At 41.9% G+C, this 22,963-nt stretch overlaps 1 protein-coding gene, 1 long non-coding RNA gene and 1 pseudogene across 2 annotated transcripts in view; 2 read left to right on the top strand and 1 right to left on the bottom strand.

Moving 5' to 3' along the window:
* Nucleotides 1–169: 169 nt before the first annotated feature.
* Nucleotides 170–9,247, bottom strand: LOC141374431 (uncharacterized). Its single transcript, XR_012381319.1, has 4 exons — nucleotides 9,169–9,247; nucleotides 6,500–6,655; nucleotides 1,927–2,137; nucleotides 170–343 (listed from the first exon to the last, which is right to left on the bottom strand). It is a non-coding gene; the product is annotated as an uncharacterized lncRNA (long non-coding RNA).
* Nucleotides 5,227–6,506, top strand: LOC112811870 (small ribosomal subunit protein eS21 pseudogene; annotated as a pseudogene).
* Nucleotides 8,505–22,963, top strand: part of YTHDF2 (YTH N6-methyladenosine RNA binding protein F2) — a 31,896-nt gene continuing 17,437 nt past the window's right edge. The window contains exons 1-4 of the mRNA XM_025856526.2: nucleotides 8,505–8,794; nucleotides 9,298–9,322; nucleotides 9,902–9,981; nucleotides 13,205–14,791. Coding sequence (XP_025712311.1) covers nucleotides 8,768–8,794; nucleotides 9,298–9,322; nucleotides 9,902–9,981; nucleotides 13,205–14,791 — 1,719 coding nt within the window. The 5' untranslated portion in view covers nucleotides 8,505–8,767. The remainder of the gene's footprint in view (nucleotides 8,795–9,297; nucleotides 9,323–9,901; nucleotides 9,982–13,204; nucleotides 14,792–22,963) is intronic.

Here is a 22,963-nt window from a genome sequence, read left to right as displayed (position 1 = left end):
TCATTTTACAGTGAAGAAACATATTTATATTCTACCCTAAACAATAGATACATTTGAATAATTGTAACTCATTACATTTATTAAACAGAGTCTTTAAACTACTAGAGAAACTTAATATCTAAAAGGAGCCCTTCAATGAATCATTATATAATAATGGTATTTTATTTGATAACATGTTTAGTTACTACTTAAGTTAAAATTTTCAGTTGTAGGACTGGGCCTTGATCGGGCTGCAGCTTAGGACTGCGGAGATCTGGAGCAGTGGTAGCTTGTAAGATTTTGTGATCTGTGCTGGGCAGCAAGTCCCGTTCCCCCATCTCGCCAGGGTTCCCAAGAGGAAGTACTGGAGTGAGGGAAAGTTCATTTACTGAAGGATTTTAGAACCCAGATCATCTGTCTGTCACAGGAAGTACTGACTTACCACTTTTTTTTTACTTTTTTTTTTTTTTTAAGTAATCTCTATGCCCAATATGGAACTCAAACACACAACCCTGAGACTGAGTTGCACACTCTACTGACTGAGCCAACCAGGTGCCCCTGATTTATCACTTTGTTAATGGCCCTCTTTGAAATGATGATGGTGTCAGGGTCCTTTCTTAGAGCTTCATTTCTTTTTTTTTTTTTAAGATTTTATTTTATGTGACAGCGAGAGAGGGAACACAAGCAGGCGGAGTGGGAGAGGGAGAAGCAGGCTTCCCGCTGAGCAGGGAGCCCGATGTGGGGCTCGATCCCAGGACCCTGGGATGTGACCTGAGCCAAAGGTAGATGCTTAACCGACTGAGCCACTCAGGCATCCCAAAACGCCTTCACTTCTTTGTAAAGGTCCTATGGTACAGAACCCAAGTCCATGTGCCAGTTGTTGCACAGGGACCATAGTACTCCATAGAACATTATTAGCACTGTAAAGCTTTGGCTAACTGAGCAAAAAGCTAATACTCCCTTGCTCCAGGAACTACTTTGCTACAGAAATGGTAAGTTCACTCTGCCATTGACTGAAACACTCTGGTTAGCATTTCTGAGCAAACTGGACACAACTTCTCATTTACTTGCCTTGTTTAAGTTCTCTGTAGTTCCCACCCAAGGACCAGGGAAGGATTTATCTGTAAAGAATTGTCACAAATAGTTCAGACCCACATTCATTGGTTTAGTTATTCTCTCTTGGCACAAACTTAAAATTGAACCAGCCCTTCCAGGAGTTCCCTGGCTTCATTTCCCCTTGGCATTATCTCCAGAAATTTTGTTTGCTCTCCATTTTTCTCTCTGTCTGATTGTCTTACGTTGAGACCTTAAGCTATGCCTTAGCACACTGCTACCTGGACTTTTAGATCCCATGTATTAATAAAAGAGAAAAAAAATCTTAGGAACCAACATGGGGTTCCCGACATTATATTTTACCGAATAAGGATTTTTTTAAATGGCCAACTCTTATTGGCATCATTTGAAAAGAAAGGACATTTTTACATCAAAAAGATAGGAGAAACGGGACCCTGAAGTAAAGACATTGGATCCCAAAGATTACAGGTGGGGAGTTTTTGAAGTATGTCCATATTTAAGTGGAGATCGAAGAAGCCCAACTAAAATAACTCGGGATTGACAGTGACAACTGTGGACTGAACAAGTTCTTTTTATTTTTTTATTTTTTTTTTAATTTTTTTTATTGTTATGTTAATCACCATATATTACAACAAGTTCTTTTTAAAAGGGCTATTTTGAAGATTATGATTCTGACTTTGGAGGAACAACGGTGATTGGCAGCGGAAGGAATCACATGTAAAATTCCTTAAATAAAAATTTATTGACTTAAAAAAAGATAGGAGGGAAATAACTTCAGAATAAAGAACAGCCTTCTACAGTGACTACATTTAGCTTTATGAAAAGCTCATTATATTATCATTACCTTTCCTGGAGAACTGGTGAAACTCTTACCTCTAGACTTGGAATTGAATCTTCAAGGCCCTTTCTTGGTACTGTTCTTCTCTGCCCTCAAGGTCTCTAACAGTTGCTGCTTTTGGATTTGCACAACTGTGAATTGCTAGTGTCTGAAGGCCACCTGGCCCAGCTGCAGGTCTTGTCTTCCTTTAGCCTTTTTCTCACATTGCTCTTTTCATGCTTCCATTCAACCCGTCATAAAACACACCTGCACATTACAAAGCCAATCATCCATCTACCTTGGGATTTCCACAGTGCCTTTCTTTTAACATTCAATTAAGCTAGTTAAGTCTCTGCACGTTTAACTTTTTTTTTTAAGTTTATATTTTTAGTAATCTCTACACCCAGTGTAGTGCTTGAACTCATGACCAGGAGATCAAGAGTCACATGGTCTTCTGACTGAGCCAGCCAGGTGCCCCTGCACACTTAACTTTTTAACATATATGTTGGCCTTACCAGATTTTCATTAATAAAATGGGGATTGACAGTACTAGGGAGAATTTCGAAAATGAACGAGATAACCAATTAATTCAACAAGTATTTACTTAGCTTTGGAATATAAAGATCGATAATAAAAATGTTCCTTGTCCTATAAGCAGTCTTAGATTTACTGGAGAAACAATATATAAGCCCAAGGCTTGGTTCTCTTAACCTGGGGTCCATGGGATAGATGGGCTTGGGGAAGGGGCTGCTCAATGAGATTGTTGGCAAAAATTTGGGAGCATGTACCTTTTTCTAAGGACAAAATTCATTACTCCCATTAGATTCTCAACTGAATCCAAAACTTCCAAAAGAAAAGTAAATATTGATGTAAACAGTTTTAAGACACTAAAATGTTACAATAAGGAAATATGACTAATATTATGGGTGAACAAAGAATAGAGCACCTTTCTGCTTGGGGGAAGAAATAAGGCATCATTTGATGAGGGTCTCAAAGAGAGATAGGAGCTGGTAGGCAAGATGACAAGGGCATCTGAGGCAGAAAGAACTGCGTGTGCAGAGTCCTGGGTTCCAGAAAAAACATGTATTTGGGAAAAAGTTCAGTGTGGCTGGGGCATAAGTACATGGTGAGAAATACATAGGGCCAGGGAGTAGCAAACTTTGTATGTTGTGTAGACTACAGAGAACCAGTAGAAATCTTTAAAAATAGGGTTTTACCCTGTCAGTTGTGTGAAGGATGTAAACACTTCTCTCTTCCTGCCTTACTAAGGGGGTGACTTGGGCTGTGAGGTCTATTATTCCTGAAGGCTGGAAAGGTTTGAGAACCAGAGCTCAAGGACCCAGCCCCAGCCTACAGCACAATTCTGAAGAGTATGTAAAATCTGTCCTCTTGGCTGCTGCTTTTTCTCTCTCTTATGCCTACTCCTCATTTCATGTATCTGGAAGGACTACTTTGTTTCTACCTTCCAGAACTCTAAAACAACAGGACCAGAAGGGACCTTAGAATTTATTTTGATCCAACATCCTTATTTTATAGCCTTGGAAATAGGTTCTGAGTGAGGAAATGCTTTACTTTCCCTGTCTCCCCTTCTATCTCTCTGGTTTGCTGTGGGACCTTTTGTTCTTCTCCCTCTCTTCTGAGGAAATTGCATGGATTCCTTTCACTTCCACTAACATCTCTACACCACAGATTCCAATAGCTGTATTCCCAGCTATGTTTTGCTCTCTGTGTCCCCTTCCCTTTGTTTACAGAACATTTCTTTTTTTTTTTTTTAGATTTTATTTATTTATTTGACAGAGAGAGACACAGCGAGAGAGGGAACACAAGCAGGGGGAGCAGGAGAGGGAGAAGAAGGCTTCCCGCTGAGCAGGGAGCCCGATGCGGGGCTCGATCCCAGGACCCTGGGACCATGACCTAAGCCGAAGGCTGACGCTTGACGACTGAGCCACCCAGGCACCCCTACAGAACATTTCTATGAGACACTTTATGCTCTCCTGAAACCCAGCATGTCCAAAGATCAATTTATGATCTTTCTCCACTCCCATAAATCTCCCCACATTAAAAAAATGCCACCTCGGGCGCTTGGGTGGCTCAGTCGGTTAAGCGACTGCCTTCGGCTCAGGTCATGATCCTGGAGTCCCAGGATCGAGTCCTACATCGGGCTCCCTGCTCGGCAGGGAGTCTGCTTCTCCTGACCCTCTTCCCTCTCGTGCTCTCTATCTCTCATTCTCTCTCTCTCAAATGAATAAATAAAATCTTAAAAAAAAAAAAAAATTAAAAAAATTAAAAAATGCCACCTCATCCACCCAATTGCTCAAATCAAATCAGGTATCATCCTTGATAACTCTTTCTCCTTTAGTGCCCTTCTCCCAGTCTAATCCATCACCAAGACCTCTCATTTTACCTCCTAAAAATGTCCATTTTGTCCATTTCTAACTGTATTCACTGCCACTATGTTAGACCATTACCTTTTGCCTGGACTTCCTACAATCCTCTTCTAACTCCTAATCTACTCTCTTCTCCCTAGATCTATTTCCCACACTGTAACCAGAAGGAACTTCTTAAAACATAAACCTGAGACTGCTATACTCCTATTAACTCTCTCCTAGCTGATCATCATTTGCAGCTAATGACTAAAGTCCCTGTTTTTCTTCTTTCTCTAGTCTCATCTGCTGCCACCCTCTCTCTCATTATGCGCCAGTCATGCTGGCCTTCTTTTTGCTCATCAGTGCCAAGCTCCTTCCCACATAGGGCCTTGGCACACAGGGTTCCCACACTTCCCTTCCCTCCTTGTCTGGTTAATTTCTGGTCATCCTTCAAGTTTTAGCTTGGCTAAAACTTCCTTGCCGCCCCCCCCCCCACCTAGGCTAGCTCCATTGGTGCTTTCTCATTGCACTTTGCACAACTGTAATTGAATAACTCTTTGTTTACTGTCATTTTGCCTGGTCTATAAGTTTTGGGGGTAAGTGAACTCTTAAGACTGCCTCTCCAGGTGCGCAAGGGTGGCTCAGTTGTTAAGTGTCTGACTTTGGCTTGGGTCATGATCTCGGGGTCCCGGGATCCAGCCCCACAGTGGGCTCCCTGCTCAGCAAGAAGCCTGCTTCTCCCTCTCCCACTCCCCCTGCTTGTGTTCCCTCTCTCGCTGTGTCTCTCTCTGTCAAATAAATAACAGTAAAAAAAAAATCTTTAAAAAAAGAAAGACTTTCTCTCCAGCACATTGCCTGGCCCTCAGTAAATACTTGTTAAAAGAGGTATTGAGGGCTTTATCCACCCAGTGGCAAAGCTGAGGCTAGAACCCAAGCCCATTTCCAGGACAGTTTTCTTTTCTGAAACCATGAGGGGTCTATCCCGGTAAGATGACACCCCACACTCCAGACTTCCTCACGCTTTTCTCAGTGATTAAATGATCGGTCTTGTGTGTTCTCTTCAGGCGCCTGTTACAGCCAATCGGGAGAAGTAATACAGGTTTAGAGATTACCATTGCTTCAAGGATATTTGCATTGTAACTCCTGGGAACTCCTGGAGGACAGAAAATAACCGCAAAGGAACTACAGTAGTCCTCTTTTGTCCACGGGGCATATGTTCCAAGATCTCCCAGTGGATGCCTGAAACTGCAGCTAGTACTGAACCCTATATATACTGTTTTTTTTTCTATTTATACATACCTATGATAAAGTTTATTTATTTACTTAATGATAAAGTTTAATTCATAAATTAGGTACAAGAGATTAACAATGATAATAAAACAAGTATAATAATATACTGTAATAAAAGTTATGTGAAGGTGGTCTCTCAAAAATATCTTATTGTAGCTTTCTGCACTCGTGGTCGTGGTGGTGGCAGTAGGCACACCTTGGACACGCAGTAGGATGCCAGCAAGTTTGTGGACCTGTACCTGTTGCAGAAATGCTCTGCAAGCTACTGCGTCATCAGTGTTGAGGACCACACGTTCATCCAGATGAACATGGCTGAGGTTAACAAGGTGACAGGCAGCTTCAAACGGCCAGTTATTTTATATTTTTTAAAGATTTTATTTTATTTTATTTACTTGAGAGAGAGAGAGAACACGAGCAGTGAGGAGGAGCAGAGGGAGAGGGAGAAGCAGGCTCTCCACTGAGCAGGGAGCCTGATGCGGGGCTTGATCCCAGGACCCTGAGATCATGACCTGTGCCGAAGGCAGACACTTAACGGACTGAGCCACCCAGGCGTGCCTCAAATGGCCAGTTTAAAAAACCTATGCTCGGAGCCTGGGTGGCTCAGTTGGTAGAGTGACTGCCTTCAGCTCAGGTCATGATCCTGGAGTCCCAGGATCGAGTCCCGCATTGGGCTCCCTGCTCAGAGGGAGCCTGCTTCTCCCTCTAACCCTCCCCCCCTCATGTACTCTGTCTCTTTCTCTCATTCTCGCTCTCTCAAATAAATAAATAAATCTTTAAAAAATATATAAATAAATAAAAAAACCTTTGCTACCTGGGAGGCCATTCACAGGTTAGGTGAGTCAGATGACTCCATCCTCTGACTGGCCGAGGCTGATGGCATCATTTCAAAGAACTTCTGACAGGAGAGGATTATGGATGTGGGATATTTGTCATAAATAAATAGTAACCCCCGAAAATATTGTAATATACTCACCCTTCTTGTGATGATGTGAGATGACAAAATGCCTACGTGATGAGATGATGTGAGGTGAACGATGTAGGCATTGTAACCTAGCATTAGGCTACTGTTGATCTTCTGACCACACATCAGAAGAATCATCTGACCTGGACCACAGTTGACCATGGGTAACTGAAACCACAGAAAGTGAAACCTCAGATAAAGGGGAACTACTGTAAGAAAAATTTCAGGCACTAGAAATGTCATTGGAAGGAGGGAATTTTCACTATTATCCCTTAATGGATTATAGGAAAGGAATCTGCAGTGTACCAGACTTGTTTCTGTGGTGTTGTTTTTTAAAACTTTTTCTTCACAATAAAACTGTTAGGTAGATATTATTTTACCTTTATCAAATGAGGGAGTCTCTGAAGGGTCTAGTAATTTACCTAATGTTACAAATCTGGTGGTGAGGCCAGTATTTAGTCCCTCCCTTCCCAGGACATGATTCTTGGTCAATCCTCTTTTCATTGTATCGTACTGCTTTCGAGGGTAGGTGTAAGCAACTGCTTACAGTTTATACAAAAATCTGGACTATGGGGTTAACTGACTATCTTTAAAAAAAAAAAAAGGATTACTAGGTTTCTTTTATTCCCTTTCTGGGATCTATGCTCTGATACTTGACATTTTACTGTCTCTACCAGAAGTCCATCACATATTGGTGCCTGACCTTATTCTTTCCAACTATAAATATGATTATGGGCAGAAAAAATGCTTTGAGCATTTTGAGCAAAATCATAATGCAAAATCCAAGATGCTGTGTTATCATTTATTTTACTAGAGTCCACCAAAGCCTCCTGTTTCCAGAGAGTGGATGGTATCAGGTTGACCCTTAATAGTGCATTATTTATCTGTTTACTACTATTTGCAATAATAAAAGCTATTAGGAGATGGGCTGTCCTAGGATCAAATATCCCTGCATGAGTTCGAGTTTGCTGCTGATGAAAAATGCTTTTGCCCATATTATGGATCTCCTCTGGATTTTGATTCCTGAATACAGGATTTCTTGTGGAGGGTGGAGGGACACTATTATGTTTCTCTTAGTGTCAGGTACACATGATTATTTAATAGCTTTGCGACCTTGGGCACATTGCTTGACCTCTCTGTTTCCCCAGTTGTCAGAGAGACTGAAGATTATTTGGGAGATGCTGCTACCTTTGAAATGTTTGAAAGCACCTATCAACAAAACCTAACCCACAGCATGTATTCAAATAGAGTTAATTTCTCTCCTTCCCCAGATAAGGACATTCTCTCTTGAAGTCCATAGATTTATAGATTCTTGAGACTTGTTGAAAGTACACAGAACATTTTGTGTAGATGTATGAGGTGTGTTTTTCTTCGAAATAAAGGCCACAGTTTAACATATTATCGCGGTGGCCAAGACTTCCCTAAAAAAGGAGCTGTAGATTGTCCTCCCTGCCCAGGTGTGTTACTCAAATCTCTTTTGCAGGGTACCAGATTTTCTTGCGGATGTTTTTGTTCTCTGGGCACTCTTTTGCAGTCCAACAGAGGAGGATAACCAGGTTCCTGCTGGCAGTGGCGGTGGTGTGAATTTCTCGGGGCAGGGCCCCCATGAAGTTTCCCTGGGGGCTGTGACCCCTCTCAGGGTCCCCCCCCCATGGGAGTGGGGTGCCATTTGCAGCTGGGAGGCAGGTTTATTTTGAGGTCTCTCGCGCTCCGGGGGTCGGTTCTTAATTGAGAAACCGGCTTTTGTGGGTTTTCTCAAGCTAAAGCTACTCTCTCCAGGTGTGTTATTCAAAACCTCGTGGCGCGACCCTGGCCGCCCCCATCTTCCTACAGGCCCCAATCCGGAGGCGGTGGGGGCGGGGAGGCCGCACTCGCCGCTTCCGCTCCTCCAGCCCACCAGAGGGCACTGCGGCCTCGTCTCTTCCTTCCCGGAGTGCTTCGCGCCGGGCCCCTTCCGCGTGGGTGAGTGAATGTGAGAGTCAGCGTCGCGCCGCGCGCGCCGTCCGCCTCCGCCGCTCGGCGCCCTTATTTCGGCTGCGAGGGGCGGGAGCGCGCGTAAAGGCATAGAGACGGGCGTTGAGCTCTCGGGCTAGAGCGTCGCCGAGTCGGAGCCGGAGCCCGAGCCGCGCGCTGTGTCTCTGCTGCGTCCGCCGAGGCCCCCGAGTGTCAGGGACAAAAGCCGCCACCGCGCCGCCTGCTCCCGCCGCCAGGGCTCATCCGCCGTCGCCGCCGCCCTGACGAGAGTCCACCGCTGTCGCCACCTGCGAGGATCCGAGAGCCATGTCGGCTAGCAGCCTCTTGGAGCAGGTACAGGCCCGGCCCGCATGCCTCGGCCATTGTGTGAGGCGAGAGGGAGCCCGACTAGGCCCGGGCCCGCCGCCCCCGGTCGGGCCGAGCCGAGGCGGCGCCTCTTGCGGGTCGGGTTTCGGGCCTCTCGGGCTGGCCGCGCCCAGCGCCTCGCCCTCAGCCCGCTCTCCCCGCTTCTCCCCGGGCCTCGGAGCCCCACCGACTGCGCCGCGTTGCCTCTTCTCAGCGGGCCTCGTTTTCTTCCTTGTTTCCTTCCCCTTCCTTGAAGCCCTGTTCCCCTCGCGTTGTTTCTGGCGCGTCCCCCGCTTTTTCTCCGCGGGCCGCCCCGCCGGCCTGCGCTTTTCCCCGCCTCCCATTTTCAGCCTCCCCCTCACCATCGTTCCTGACGCTTCCCCTCAGGCCTGCTCCTTTATTCCCTTCCCGGGCCCGGCTTTAATTTGTCTTTCCTTTTCCATTTCTTCCTCGGACGGCTTGCTGCTCGGCGACGTTTTCTTCGCCTGCAGAGACCAAAAGGTCAAGGAAACAAAGGTGAGCCCAGCTCCGCCGGTGGCCCTGGGCCGGGAGGGGGACGCCGAGTAGTGGGGGCGGGGTCTCCGGGAAGCGCCCCGGGGAGAGGACCTTTCCGAAGCCGCTTAGTTCGCAGGTGCCTCACACTTAAGTATTTGACCCTTTTGGTGTGTTCTTGCAGCTGGCGAACAGCTTTTCAGTGAACAAGGAGTAATTCATTAAGGGTGGGGGTGGATTCGGTTTTGAAAGGTCCCAGGTCCTTAGTTTCCTGTAGGTCTTAGAAGGCCTTTGTTTTTCATCCTCGTGGATCACACTCTGGAAGTACTCACATGTGATGGGGGAGGGGAAGCGGGAGGGAATGGAAATCTAGAGGAGCCAATAAAATGACCTTTTTAGATCAACTTGCTCGGGGTGGAGGGAGACATTTTCATTGACGAATATTGCTTAGCGTTCACTCTCCTCTTTATCCGTTTTTCTGAAATTCAAACTTATTTGCTCTGCTTAGTAAGGTTTTTCTTGGTTAGAATATATTTGCTTAATTTGGGAGGTAGATTGTACGATTGAGACACCCCTAATTTATTTGAATTTTTTTCCCTTCAGTACAAAATGGATCTGTACATCAGAAGGATGGATTAAATGATGATGATTTTGAACCTTACTTGAGTCCACAGGCAAGGCCCGTGAGTAGTTAACCATTTACATGCCTGATCAAAGAGTAATATACCGTGTTTTTTCTCTGCCTTATCAATGAATCTCGTTTTCAGGGGGTGACTTAATACCAGTCCATGTGTTGTAAACGGAGTTACTGAAATGCTATAGACTGTTTAGATTTCCATCTTTGTTGACAGCAAACGTATTCTGAGATTAGAAGTGATAGCATCTTAGAGTATACTGACAGCACCTGTTAGTAATTTTCCTTACCAAGAATGTAACAGTGCAAAACTGAAGAATACTTTCCAGTTTAAGTATCCTTTTTACCCCCCAGACCTTTTTCTTTTAGGAAAACTGGATGTATATGTGATGGGGAAAAAAACTAATAAAAAATCACCTGAACTTTATTCAGTGCTGCAGAAACTGGAATCTTCCTTTTCATCTGGTCACTAGTTAGTGGGTTGTTAGGTTATCCTAACTTTTGGACCTAGGTATTCCTTTTTCAAGTTGAGATGTATCTGTATCTTTATTTACTTTTTACCTTTTTCAAGTTGAGATGTATCTGTATCTTTATTTACTTTTTAAAGATTTTATTTATTTGACATAGACACAGAGAGAGAGGGAACACAAGCAGGGGGAGTGGGAGAGGGAGAAGCAGGCTTCCCGCCGAGCAGGGAGCCTGATGCGGGGCTCGATCCCAGGACCCTGGGATCATGACCTGAGCCGAAGGCAGACGCTTAACGACTGAGCCACCCAGGTGCCCCAAGATGTATCTATATCTTTAGAGACCAACTTTGTACATCTCCGGTTTCTTATAAGAGCTATAGGATTTATAAAATGGAGTTAAAGGAAGATAAAATACTGTTTAGCACAAATGAAGATCAAGAATGATTGAGGTTTTTGCCATGTAACCTTTTCTTCTAATTTTTTTAGGTCTGTATGGGTTCATATATTAACTTGATCTGTGCATGTAGAAACTACTTTGATTTGTCAGTTCTTTTCTATTAATATTGTGGGTTCCAAAGATAAAACTCACAAGGTTGTAGCTAATAAATATAAACCCACAGATTAATAAACCAAAAGGAAAACTTACAGTAACTCACCTAAGATACCCTAAAAAATGAAAAAGCTTATGAGACATTTATATAAATTCTGAGTGGATGCCATACGATAGATATAATAGTTTTGAAAACTTGACATACTGGTGCATGCCCATATTTGGACCTAATTCTTGCATAAAACTTTTAGATCCCTCATGTAAAATTTTCTCCACTGAGAGTATAGAAACCACTTAAGCAAGTGATTGGGAAAAGTTTTCAGAGAAGTCAACCAGTTAATCAGGAAAAGTAGGAAGGAAGTAGAGGAATGAACTATTTATAGGTTCCTGCTATTGAAGTAGTTTGCTTACATAATCATTATAACAGGGAGAGTGGGAGCATTTGGAAACATAATTCTAGGTAGTTCTTGTGAAACATTGTGTAATTCAGATTTTTGAGTTCAGGGGCATGTGGGAACCTGCCAGTTCAGGTGTAGGCATTCAGCTATATAATGGTATAACCTGTGATATTAAATGCATGTTTTTACTTCTCAAGTAAGCTAAAGCTTAAATGTCTTTAAAAAATTCGGGGCTGGGGGGGGTGGGAGTAGAAATTGTGGTTGAATAGACGGATAACTTGAGAATCTTTGTCCTTTGTAGTTTATCAAGAGTAATTCATCTACTTTTTAACCATTATTCATCACCTTATATTGGAATAATCCTTCAGGCTTAATCCATTGATTATAGACTGAATTGCTTATTCATAATGGATTTGAGTCTATTAAAATTTTAACACTATCTTCAGGAAATAGACTTCTCTTACACTTGAGGGTATGTGTGAAAAGATTTAGGTTTTTTTTTGTTTTTGTTTTGGTAAGGAAAATTTGGCAGAGAAAAGCACCATTTTATCAAACCACATTAGTTGAAACATTTAATTTTCAAGAGCTGTGTTTGGCTAGGGAGAAGTACTGTTGGCTTTGGTAATACAGACTTAAGGCCTGACATACTTATGGTCATCCAAGTTTCTTAAGAAAAAAATTCTTTATTCACTAGTTAATGGATTCTTATGTACCAGAGCTGCTATTTTAATTCTAGTGTAGTTAATATAGTGTTATGTTAGTTTCAGGAGTGCAATAAAGTGATCCAACAATTTCATATATTAGTGCTCATCAAGATAAGTGTGCTCTTGTACCAGAGCTATTTTGAAGTTAGAGTAATCTATTTTGAGTTGAGCTGTATCCATACCTGTGAGACCAATCTTTTTATTCTATCTCCAGCTTCTCACTTAAGGGACTATTCTGTGAGTTATAGCATTTATAAAAAAGTTAAAATACTGTTCACAAACTTAGGTCAGGAATGATTGAGGTTTTTGCAATGCAGTCTGTCTTCTAATGTGTTGACTAGTAGAGTATAAGTTTATGTTTTTGGTTATTCCTTAGATTAATTCTTAAAGATACAGACTTTACAATGTTTTTGGAATTCTCCTACTTTTAATGGAAAAGTCAGGTGTGCATTTGAACTTACAGCCATTTTAGGTGAAGTAGAACAGGTAGCAACATTTTTCTAGTTTTAAACTCTGGAAGCTCTTGTGCATTTCCTTTCCAGGTTATAATTAAATAGTGGCATCTATTGATGTTCCCAAATGGTTTGCCAAGAGGCTAACAATGTAAACTAGGTGTAATGAACCTTGGTTTATGGTTGAGGAAGGCTGCACAGAGTTTTGGGATAGAACTTGAAATTTCCAGTTCTTTTTGTGTTGTTTTATCTGTTAGAGTAGTATGGTTTTGATAGGAAACTCTTAGGAACACTCCTCTGATCTGCCAAAATTTGCACTCCTTAAATCCAGAGAGAACTGGTTTTAATAAAAGCATCATCTCAACACTTCTGTTGGTGAGATGTTGGGTTTTCCTTTTTTTGAATTATAGTGCTCAAGTTAAGGCCTATAAGTATGTCCTCAACTGTATAGTGCTTAAGTTAAGGCCTAAACTGTATGTCAGTTTAACTTGAAATGTTTAAACTTTTCAATTGTGAAACCAAAATCTCTGACAGTATAAGAATTCCAGCAAGTTTATGGGAAGAGACTACCTGAAATGGTCACTTGCTTTTTTAGTTGAATTTGAATCGGATGAATGGTTGGGAGAGGAAATGTCATGATTGTTGTTTTATTAATTTTTGTGTTTTGTTTTGATTTGCCTTTTTTTTTTTCCTTTCCACAGAATAATGCATATACTGCCATGTCAGATTCCTATTTACCCAGTTACTACAGTCCCTCCATTGGCTTCTCCTATTCTTTGGGTGAAGCCGCTTGGTCTACTGGGGGTGATACAGCCATGCCCTATCTAACTTCTTATGGACAGCTGAGCAACGGAGAGCCTCACTTCCTACCAGATGCAATGTTTGGACAACCAGGAGCCCTAGGTAGCACTCCATTTCTTGGTCAGCATGGTTTTAATTTCTTTCCCAGTGGGATTGACTTCTCAGCTTGGGGAAATAACAGTTCTCAGGGACAGTCTACTCAGAGCTCTGGATATAGTAGCAATTATGCTTATGCACCTAGCTCCTTAGGTGGAGCCATGATTGATGGACAGTCAGCTTTTGCCAGTGAGACCCTCAATAAGGCTCCTGGCATGAATACTATAGACCAAGGGATGGCAGCACTGAAGTTGGGTAGCACAGAAGTTGCAAGCAATGTTCCAAAAGTTGTAGGTTCTGCAGTTGGTAGTGGGTCCATTACTGGTAACATCGTGGCTTCCAATAGTTTGCCTCCAGCTACCATTGCTCCTCCAAAACCAGCATCTTGGGCTGATATTGCTAGCAAGCCTGCGAAACAGCAACCTAAGTTGAAGACCAAGAATGGCATTGCAGGGTCAAGTCTTCCACCACCCCCAATAAAGCATAACATGGATATTGGAACTTGGGATAATAAGGGTCCTGTGGCAAAAGCCCCCTCACAGGCTTTGGTTCAGAATATAGGTCAGCAGCCAACCCAGGGGTCTCCCCAGCCTGTAGGTCAGCAGGCTAACAATAGCCCACCAGTGGCTCAGGCATCAGTGGGGCAACAGACACAGCCATTGCCCCCACCTCCACCACAGCCTGCCCAGCTCTCAGTCCAGCAACAGGCAACTCAGCCAACCCGCTGGGTAGCACCTCGGAACCGTGGCAGTGGGTTCGGTCATAATGGGGTGGATGGTAATGGAGTAGGACAGTCTCAGACTGGATCTGGATCTACTCCTTCAGAACCTCACCCAGTGTTGGAGAAGCTGCGGTCCATTAATAACTATAACCCCAAGGATTTTGACTGGAATCTGAAACATGGCCGGGTTTTCATCATTAAGAGCTACTCTGAGGACGATATCCACCGCTCCATTAAGTATAATATCTGGTGCAGCACAGAGCACGGTAACAAGAGACTGGATGCTGCTTATCGCTCCATGAACGGGAAAGGCCCCGTTTACTTACTTTTCAGTGTCAACGGCAGTGGACACTTCTGTGGCGTTGCAGAAATGAAATCTGCTGTGGACTACAACACATGTGCAGGTGTGTGGTCCCAGGACAAATGGAAGGGTCGTTTTGATGTCAGGTGGATTTTTGTGAAGGACGTTCCCAATAGCCAGCTGCGACACATTCGCCTAGAGAACAACGAGAATAAACCAGTGACCAACTCCAGGGACACTCAGGAAGTGCCTCTGGAAAAGGCTAAGCAGGTGTTGAAAATCATAGCCAGCTACAAGCACACCACTTCGATTTTTGATGACTTCTCACACTATGAGAAACGCCAGGAGGAAGAAGAAAGTGTTAAAAAGGTAACTAGTTTACCATTCTTAAGACTTTCAGGGAACGAGAAGGAACTAGAGAGAACAGGAGAGGTATTCTTCTGAATGGTTAATAAAAGCTCTGTAAATAACAAACGTATCACTTAACAGTTCAAGCCTTTATGGAAGTATAATTGGTGTTACTGTTTGACTTAGTGTGTAGAAATGTGAGCTTAAAATAATGGAAAGCACAAACTGTAGAGAAACTGAATTTAAATGATGCAAAAGAGGTGAAGAACAAGGCCAGAAGAAATGCAAAAGGAATAATTGAGGTGATAGAACCACGGAAATTCAAGTAGGAAAGGATTGAGGCTGTAATATGGCAGAGAAAAGGTAAAGGTTCTGTTATAATTAACTTTTGGCCTAACTCGGATAAGGTGGTTAAGTCAGGAGTTGGTGTGTCACCAAGCCCTGACATCGCTTTCTCCTTGCCTCTGACTACGGGCAGTATTAGGGTATTTTTCAGAACTTTTTCCTTGTTCCTGTGTTTCTTAGTGTTCTGCTTAATTTTTCCTAAACCTTTTTCCCATTTGAAAAGGTAGTGTGTATTATATAAAACTTGGAAAACAGATAATCAGAAAAAGCTGATCTCTTGCTTTTAAAATTCTGTTGTATTCCTGGAGAGTAACCTCTTGTTTCCCTTCTGTAACAAGTAACAATCTTGGGCAGAGGGATGGAGAGTAGGTCCAAACTAAAGAGTTGGAATTTATTGGAAAGTGTTGATAATGCTTGGTCTGTGTGTATTGAGTGAATGTAAACTTTAAGACCATAGAGAATGGTGAAATACTGGTTGGTGCAGAGCATGTGTTATCTAGGACTTAGATATATTTAAATGTAGGAAGTAGATGAAAAGATGATTATGGGCAAGGAGACTTTTTTTTAAAGATTATATATTAATGATAGAATCCTAAGTGGTTAGTTTCAAATGTAAAATAAAGCCTATTAAGCTTATGTAAATATATTTTTCTTTTTTTAATTTATTTGACAGAGCGCGCGCAGGCGCACAAGCAGGGGGAGTGTCAGGCAGAGGGTGAGGGAGAAGCAGCCTTCCTGCTAAGCAGGGAGCCCTATGCAGGGCTCCATCCCAGGACTTTGGGATCACGACATGAGCCGGAGGCAGATGCTTAACCAACTGAGCCACCCGGGAGCCCCTAAATATATTTTTCTTATATTTGTCATGAATTCATAGAGATTTTATATATTTGGTCTGGGCTCTGAGGCACTTGTTAGGCCTCTGTAAAAGCTTATTTTTTGAGCAGAAGGAGGGCTCTTTGGTTAGATTCTCCACCTCCATAACAGAATCAGAGGTGCGTAGTCGTCCAATTAAAGCAGGATGGTTGCCATTTTACGTAAAATTTCTAGTGTGTGCGGATGAATAAAAAATGGAGATGTGTTTGTCAGTGATGCTAGAAGTATAGAGCCACATTACTGAAAAGTTCAGTCAGAAAAAACTCTTTTTTTGTCCTTTAAATTCCTCTTTTCCATTCCCCAAAGTTTAACGGTTTAACTTAAAGTGTGCCATAATCTTGAGGAAAATTGTTTACTGATTATTTCACCAGACATCTGAAAAGCTCTAAAGATGTTTTAACAGGCTCCTTTATCTAGAGGAACTCAAGGATGGGATGCCATGACCTTTTAAGCATCATGTAGTTTCATAGCAGATTATCAGTGTGTATGAGGGGTATCCAGGTGCTTAGTTTAACCACTTGAAACATGCATAATATCAATCCCATATTATGCATCTGCTTGCTTTCATCTGCAAAGTTCTGTCCTACATCTTGTGATTAAAAATAGGAAGGCAAAAAAATAAGAGGAATTCCTGACAAAGATAGGAATGTGTTTTCAGGAATGTACAGCATAAATGATCAACTTGTATGTGTTAGAACTTGTGGGGAAACTTAGAATTAAAAATGAAGTAGCAAATTTGAGGGCTGTTTATTTTTTTAAAAGATTTTATTTATTTATTTGACAGAGACACAGCAAGAGAGGGAACACAAGCAGGGGGAGTAGGAGAGGGAGAAGCAGGCTTCCCGCTGAGCAGGGAGCCCAACGTGGGGCTCCATCCCAGGACGCTGGGATCATGACCTGAGCCGAAGGCAGACGCTTAACGACTGAGCCATCCGGGGGGCGCCCCAGGGCTGTTAATTTATGTAGACTTTTAATCAGGTTTATGTTTGTATTAAATTCACTTGAGTGGTTCAGCGAATAATAATTCAGCTTCATAAGGAGGTGTAAGATTCATGTGTTGGAATTGACCAGCTTTGTGATGTTTTCATAGTGAGTAGTAATAAGGTTTAAGGTCTTTGTTAAGCCAACTAATGGATCTTTTCTTAAAGCCATTCCATAAAGACTTTTGATGAATGAGTATACTAATTGTTCTCAGGCTGGTGAACAAACCACCAAAAATAAAAAAAATAAAGCTTCGATTATACTTGTATCAGATTACTTTTTAGTTTACCTTCTGTGAGAAGAGATGGCTGGGGTTTCAGGAAGGTCCCTATAATTGCTTCTAAACCCAGTTACCATTTCAGTCAGTACTGGCTTACTTCTCTTGCCCACTGTTATCCTTAACATTCTTACATAACTGATGTAAAGCCAGTCTTTATTAGGCTTCCAAGACAAGATTCATGAGAGTCAAATTGTTAGCTCATTCAGGCAGTAGACTTCTTTGGGTGGGGTGTTTGTATGTGCACTTTTGTATTATTTACGAAATTGCAAAAAATGGTGCCAGATGGGCATGGTAACTCAATAAGTGGGGAAGTAATTAAGCTTCATCCTGAAAATGATGTCACAGCTATTCTAAAGTTCCATGATTGGGCATGTGTCTTGGCGGAACACACTGAAGCAGAACTTTAGCCATTTTTGGCTAGTATTACTGACTTGTTCTGTTCCATGTTGTAATTCAGTATTGTAGAACCTTCAAGCATTGGATCTATTCAGCTTGAAACTTCAGCAAACTTTAGGGATATCTTCCATATGTGGTTTACTCTGTCGTATACTTCAGGTAATATTTTGTAACCTATTTTCTGCATTTATTTAGAACCTTTCTCTAATTGTTAAGTGTTCTATGACATCACTTTTGATGGCTTCATAGTATTCTATCATAGATTTATTATAATTTACCAATCCTTAATTGTTAGATTTGTCAGCTTCTTTATATTTTTTTCCAGCTAAAATAACACTGCAGTGAACATCCATTGATAAAAATACTGATTCACATCTGTCCTTCAGTGTTATTGCTGGCTCAAAGGGTCTGTGCTTTTTGAAGGTCTTGACTGTGCTGTATATTGCCATATGGGCCTCTTTGTTTCTGAAAGATATTTTTGAAAGAATTATTGTCAAAAGAAGACAAGAGTGAGTTAACCTCTTTGTTTCAACTTGAGAATAGCCTGGCATAAAGGGAGAGTTATTTCCTGCATAAATGATGCGATATGTTTTTATAAACTTCGTAATAGTTGGTTTAATTTTTGTTTTATGTTTCCAGCCTTTTAACTATAGGTAAAAATAAGAATAGTAGAGGGGACCAGTGATTGCCTAATTTTCTTAAAGCCTAGCCCAATGTTAGACTCAGTCTCAGGCAGTTGGATAAATGATTTTTCTGAATAACTGGAAAGCTAATGGGAGAGGGAAAGATCTAGAGAAGATGTGATTATTGTGATAATGGCTCAAGGTGTATATTTTTAAAAATGTTACTGCTATTAAGTGAAAATAGCAGTATTTCTTAAAGACCTCTAGTAGTACTCCTATTTTCAAGCAGAAGACTTGAAAATAGTGACTTGGAGTATGTTTGGATAAACTTAAGATTTATTATGCTGCTTAAGAATTGAGATGAAGCTATATATCTTTTCTTTACTGTGTGCTAGATACCACCGAGAAATCTGGAGTGTATTGTCAGGGAGCCTTATGTTAGTGACAGGTCAGCATACAAAACAAAGTGTTTTCTCAAGATGTGTACGGGGTGCCAGTTTGGAAGTGAGGACTGCCTAACCCAGCCTGGGGTGTGGGTGAATTGGTCACAGAAGAAATCCTGGAAAAGGTGATCTTTGAGCTGAGCCTTGAAAGATGTATAGAAGGTAGCCAAAGGTGTTTGGGGAAGAATGAACATAGATTCAGGACAGCCCACATCTGTGACACTGTATAGATGATAATTTGGAGCAAGAAGTCCTGTACAATTTAAGAGCAAGTCTAATTGGTATTTGTGGAGTGGGTTTCTCCACAGTGGAAGCTTGTTGGAGATTAGATTAGGAAAAGGGAGTTGAACGAAAAAAAAATTTTTTTTTTTTTTTAAAGATTTTATTTATTTGACAGAGAGAGACACAGCGAGAGAGGGAACACAAGCAGGGGGAGTGGGAGAGGGAGAAGCAGGCTTCCCGCCGAGCAGGGAGCCCGATGCGGAGCCCGATGCGGGGCTCGATCCCAGGACCCTGAGATCATGACCTGAGCCGAAGGCAGACGCTTAACGACTGAGCCACCCAGGTGCCCCGAAAAAAATTTTTTTAAAGATTTTATTTATTTATTAGAGAGCGAGCGAGAGAGAAACAGCATGAGAAGGGAGAGGGTCAGAGGGAGAAGCAGGCTCCCTGCTGAGCCGGGAGCCCGATGTGGTACTCGATCCCAGAACTCTGGGATCATGACCTGAGCCGAAGGCAGTCGCTTAACCAACTGAGCCACCCAGGCACCCATTGAATGAAGTATTTATGCAGTTAGTTTGCTAAAGTAGGAAACTGAGAAAGGCACAAAGTTGGTTTAAAAAAATTCTAGAGTTTAAAAGAAAGTAAGATTTAATTTGAATCAGGATGGAGGAGCTTCTTGATGTTACCTTTTCTTAAGTTTTTATTTTAATTCCAGTTAGTTAACATACAGTGTTAGATTAGTTTCAGGTGTACAATATAGCGGTGATTCAACAATTCCATAAATCATCCAGTGCTCTCTTTGTTGTTATCTTTGCGTGGAAGGCAATGGGAAGCTTGTAGAATTAAAGGTGAACTAGTGTATGGTAATAACAGATACCATTGCTGAATACATAACAGCTCACTTCTTCCAGTGATGTGTTTCATACACATTATTTTGTTTCTCATCCCTTAGTGTTTATCAGAATGGTTAGCTTAGAAGAGATGATTTGGAAGGGGAATATGATAGCTGTTATCAAATGCCTTTAAGACTGGTAGGTTTAGGGGTGTCAGGCTGGCTCAATCGGCAGAGCACATGATGTCTGGATCTCAGGGTCACAAATTCAAGCCCCATGTTGGGCATAGATATCACTTAAAAAAAAAAAAAAAAAAAGACTGGTAGGTTTATTCTGCATGCCAGAAGACAGCACCAGAACCAGTGAATAGAGGTTATAGGGAGGAAGATTTTTGTAAATAGAAGGGAGAACTTTCTAAAAATGGAGTTCTTAATCACAGGAGGGTTTCAAGAAGAGACCAAAAGAACTTTTACTAGATATGTTCTAGAGAAGATTAATACGTGGAATAGTCTAGACCAGAGAAACCAAGAATAAGAGGGTTAGCCAGCCCAAGATAACATTTGAAATTCATGGAGAGGGATGGATGCTACTAAACTGAGGTCTTTTTAGGAAGGTTATTTCTGTTTTGTAATTTTTGACCTAATTACTTATTACATATAAAAAACAAAGGACTTGAGGCTAGAAGGACATGGATGACAGAAAGGATTGATACATTCCCAGTAAATCTTAGTGCAGATAAAGTATATGGATAGTTATTTTTTAAAATATTTACCGCATTAGTATTAATGAAAAAATTGTTACTTTAAACATACTGAAGAGGAGGGGGTGCCTGGGTGGCTCAGTCGGTTAAGCACCTGCCTTGGCTCAGGTCATGATCCCAGGGTCCTTGGGCTCCCTGCTCATCAGGGAGTCTGCTGCTCCCTCTCTCTGCTCCTACCCTGTATTGTGCTCACACGCTTGCTCATTCTTTCTCTCTCGCAAATAAATAAAAAGCTTAAAAATATAAAAAATTATTAGAAGTGTTTCCTTTTTCTTAAAATCCAGTTTTCCTATGGTGTTGATGCAAGTAATATTTCTTTTTTTTTTTTTAGAGAGAGAGGAGGGGTAGGGGCAGAAGGAGAAGGGAGAATCTTAAGCAGGAGAGATCTCATGACCCTGAGATCCTGACCTGAGCCAGAATCAAGAGTTGGACACTTAACTGACTGAGCTACCTAGGTGCCCCAATGTTTCTCTTTATAAGGAAGTTTTTTGGGTTTGTTTTTTTCTTTATGGCCATCTTCCTCCTAACCCTTTGATTCGGGCATTTACTCCCCTCCTCTGTTGGGAAATATTTGAAGCTGTCAACCTTGGCTCCATTTTCTTTTTCTTTTTTGAGTAAGTTCTGTGCCCAGTGTGGGGCTTTTAACTCATGAGGCTGAAATCAAGAGTCACACGTTCCACTGACTGAGCCAGCCAGGCACCCCTGCTCTATTTTCAGCTTGAGAAAAAAATTAAAAATATCCAAGTAAAAATTTGTGATACAAAAGTTAGAAAGAAAACATCACTTTAGCCAAATATGTTTTCTTATTAAATTCTTAGAGAATTAAATAACCATGGTGTATTGTTCCTTTCCATTAAGTATTTCTCCCCTCCACCACTGGTTTAAGTTGCCTCTTCAGAATTAATGGAATGCTGGGTATCGTATCCTGGTTTTTTTTTGTTGTTTTCTAAAAATAATTTTATTTATTTGCTAGAGAGAGAGTGAGAGTACAAGCAGGAGGAGTGTGGCAGGCAGAGGGGAGAAGGGGGCCTGATGAGTGATTCGATCCCAGTACTCTGGGATCATCACCTGAGCCGAAGGCAGCCGCTTAACCGACTGAGCCACCCAGGCATCCCTGGGTATTGTTTTTTGTTTTTTGTTTTTTTAAGATTTTATTTATTTATTCATGAGAGACAGAGAGAGAGAGAGAGGCAGAGGGAGAAGCAGGCTCCCAAGGAGCAGGGAGCCTGATGTGGGACTCGATCCAAGGACCCCGGGATCATGACCTGAGCCGAAGGCAGACGCTTAACCATCTGAGCCACCCAGGCGCCCCCTGGGTATTCTGTTTTAATTTAGATGGTAAACCTGAACTTTCTGTAAAATTCTAAGGCTGTTTATGTCTACTTCTGTCTTGCAGATAAGTTTACTTGTCTCTCTGCCAGAAAGGTTAAGGAAATTCTATTTGTGTTCCTCATCACCTTCCTTGTTTTGTGGATAGATAAAATGCCTTTCTGCAGCCCCTTAAAGGAGGACTAGAAGAGAATAGATGACACTGAATTTGGATCTCCTTGAACCATGCCCTTTGTTTGTATTCATCTTTGAACAAATGTTTGTGTTAATTGATAAACAAGGTACCATCTTTGCCATAGGAAGGCAAAGAGGACAACAAAATGGATAAAATACGGGATAATAGCTGTAATAGAGGGATGAAGAAATGGTTTTCTGAACAAGAGTGATAAATTTGGGGAAATTAAGGAAGGCTTCATGGAGGAAATAACATTTGAACCATGTCAGAATGAGTAATAAGCACTCAGGTGATAGCACAGTGCCTGGCACATAGTGCATATAAAAGTTCAGTATATTCTCATTTTGTAAGAAGCAGCAGCCTCAAAGAGGTTATTTGTATAAGTTCTTATTGCTTAATAAGTGGTGGTTTGGTATTTCAGTTATGTCAGTTATGTGGAGCTGGCTAATTGTGAGCTGTTTAGCTTTTAAGAATTTTAGCGGGGCGTCTCATTGGCTCAGTTGGCTCAGGTCATGATCCCAGGGTCCTGGGATCTAGCCACACATCGGGCTCCCTGCTCAGCGGGGCGCCTGCTTCTCCCTCCCCCTTTGCCACTTCCCCAGCTTGTGCTTTCTCTCTCTCAAAGAAATGAATAAAATCTTAAAAAAAAAAAAAAAATTTTAGCAAGCTGGCTGTTAAACGGGGGCTCTTGGGTGGCTCAGCGGGGAGCTTGCTTCTCCCTCTCCCACTCCCCCTGCTTGTGTTCCCTCTCTTGCTTTCTTTCTCTGTCAAATAAATAAATCTTAAAGAAAATCATTATTAAATGACATAAAATTAAATTCATTACATTAAAAGTCTTTTTTAAAAAATTTTTTTTAAAGATTTTATTTATTTATTCATGAGAGACAGAGAGAGAGAGAAGCAGAGGGAGAAGCAGGCTCCCAAGGAGCAGGG

Source organism: Callorhinus ursinus, unplaced genomic scaffold (assembly GCF_003265705.2).
Source record: "Callorhinus ursinus isolate GAN/ISIS: 27379988/994484 unplaced genomic scaffold, GSC_fseal_2.0 scaffold18, whole genome shotgun sequence".
In the NCBI taxonomy this organism is placed as follows: Eukaryota; Metazoa; Chordata; class Mammalia; order Carnivora; family Otariidae; genus Callorhinus; species Callorhinus ursinus.
This window is presented reverse-complemented; position numbering and strand designations above follow the sequence as displayed.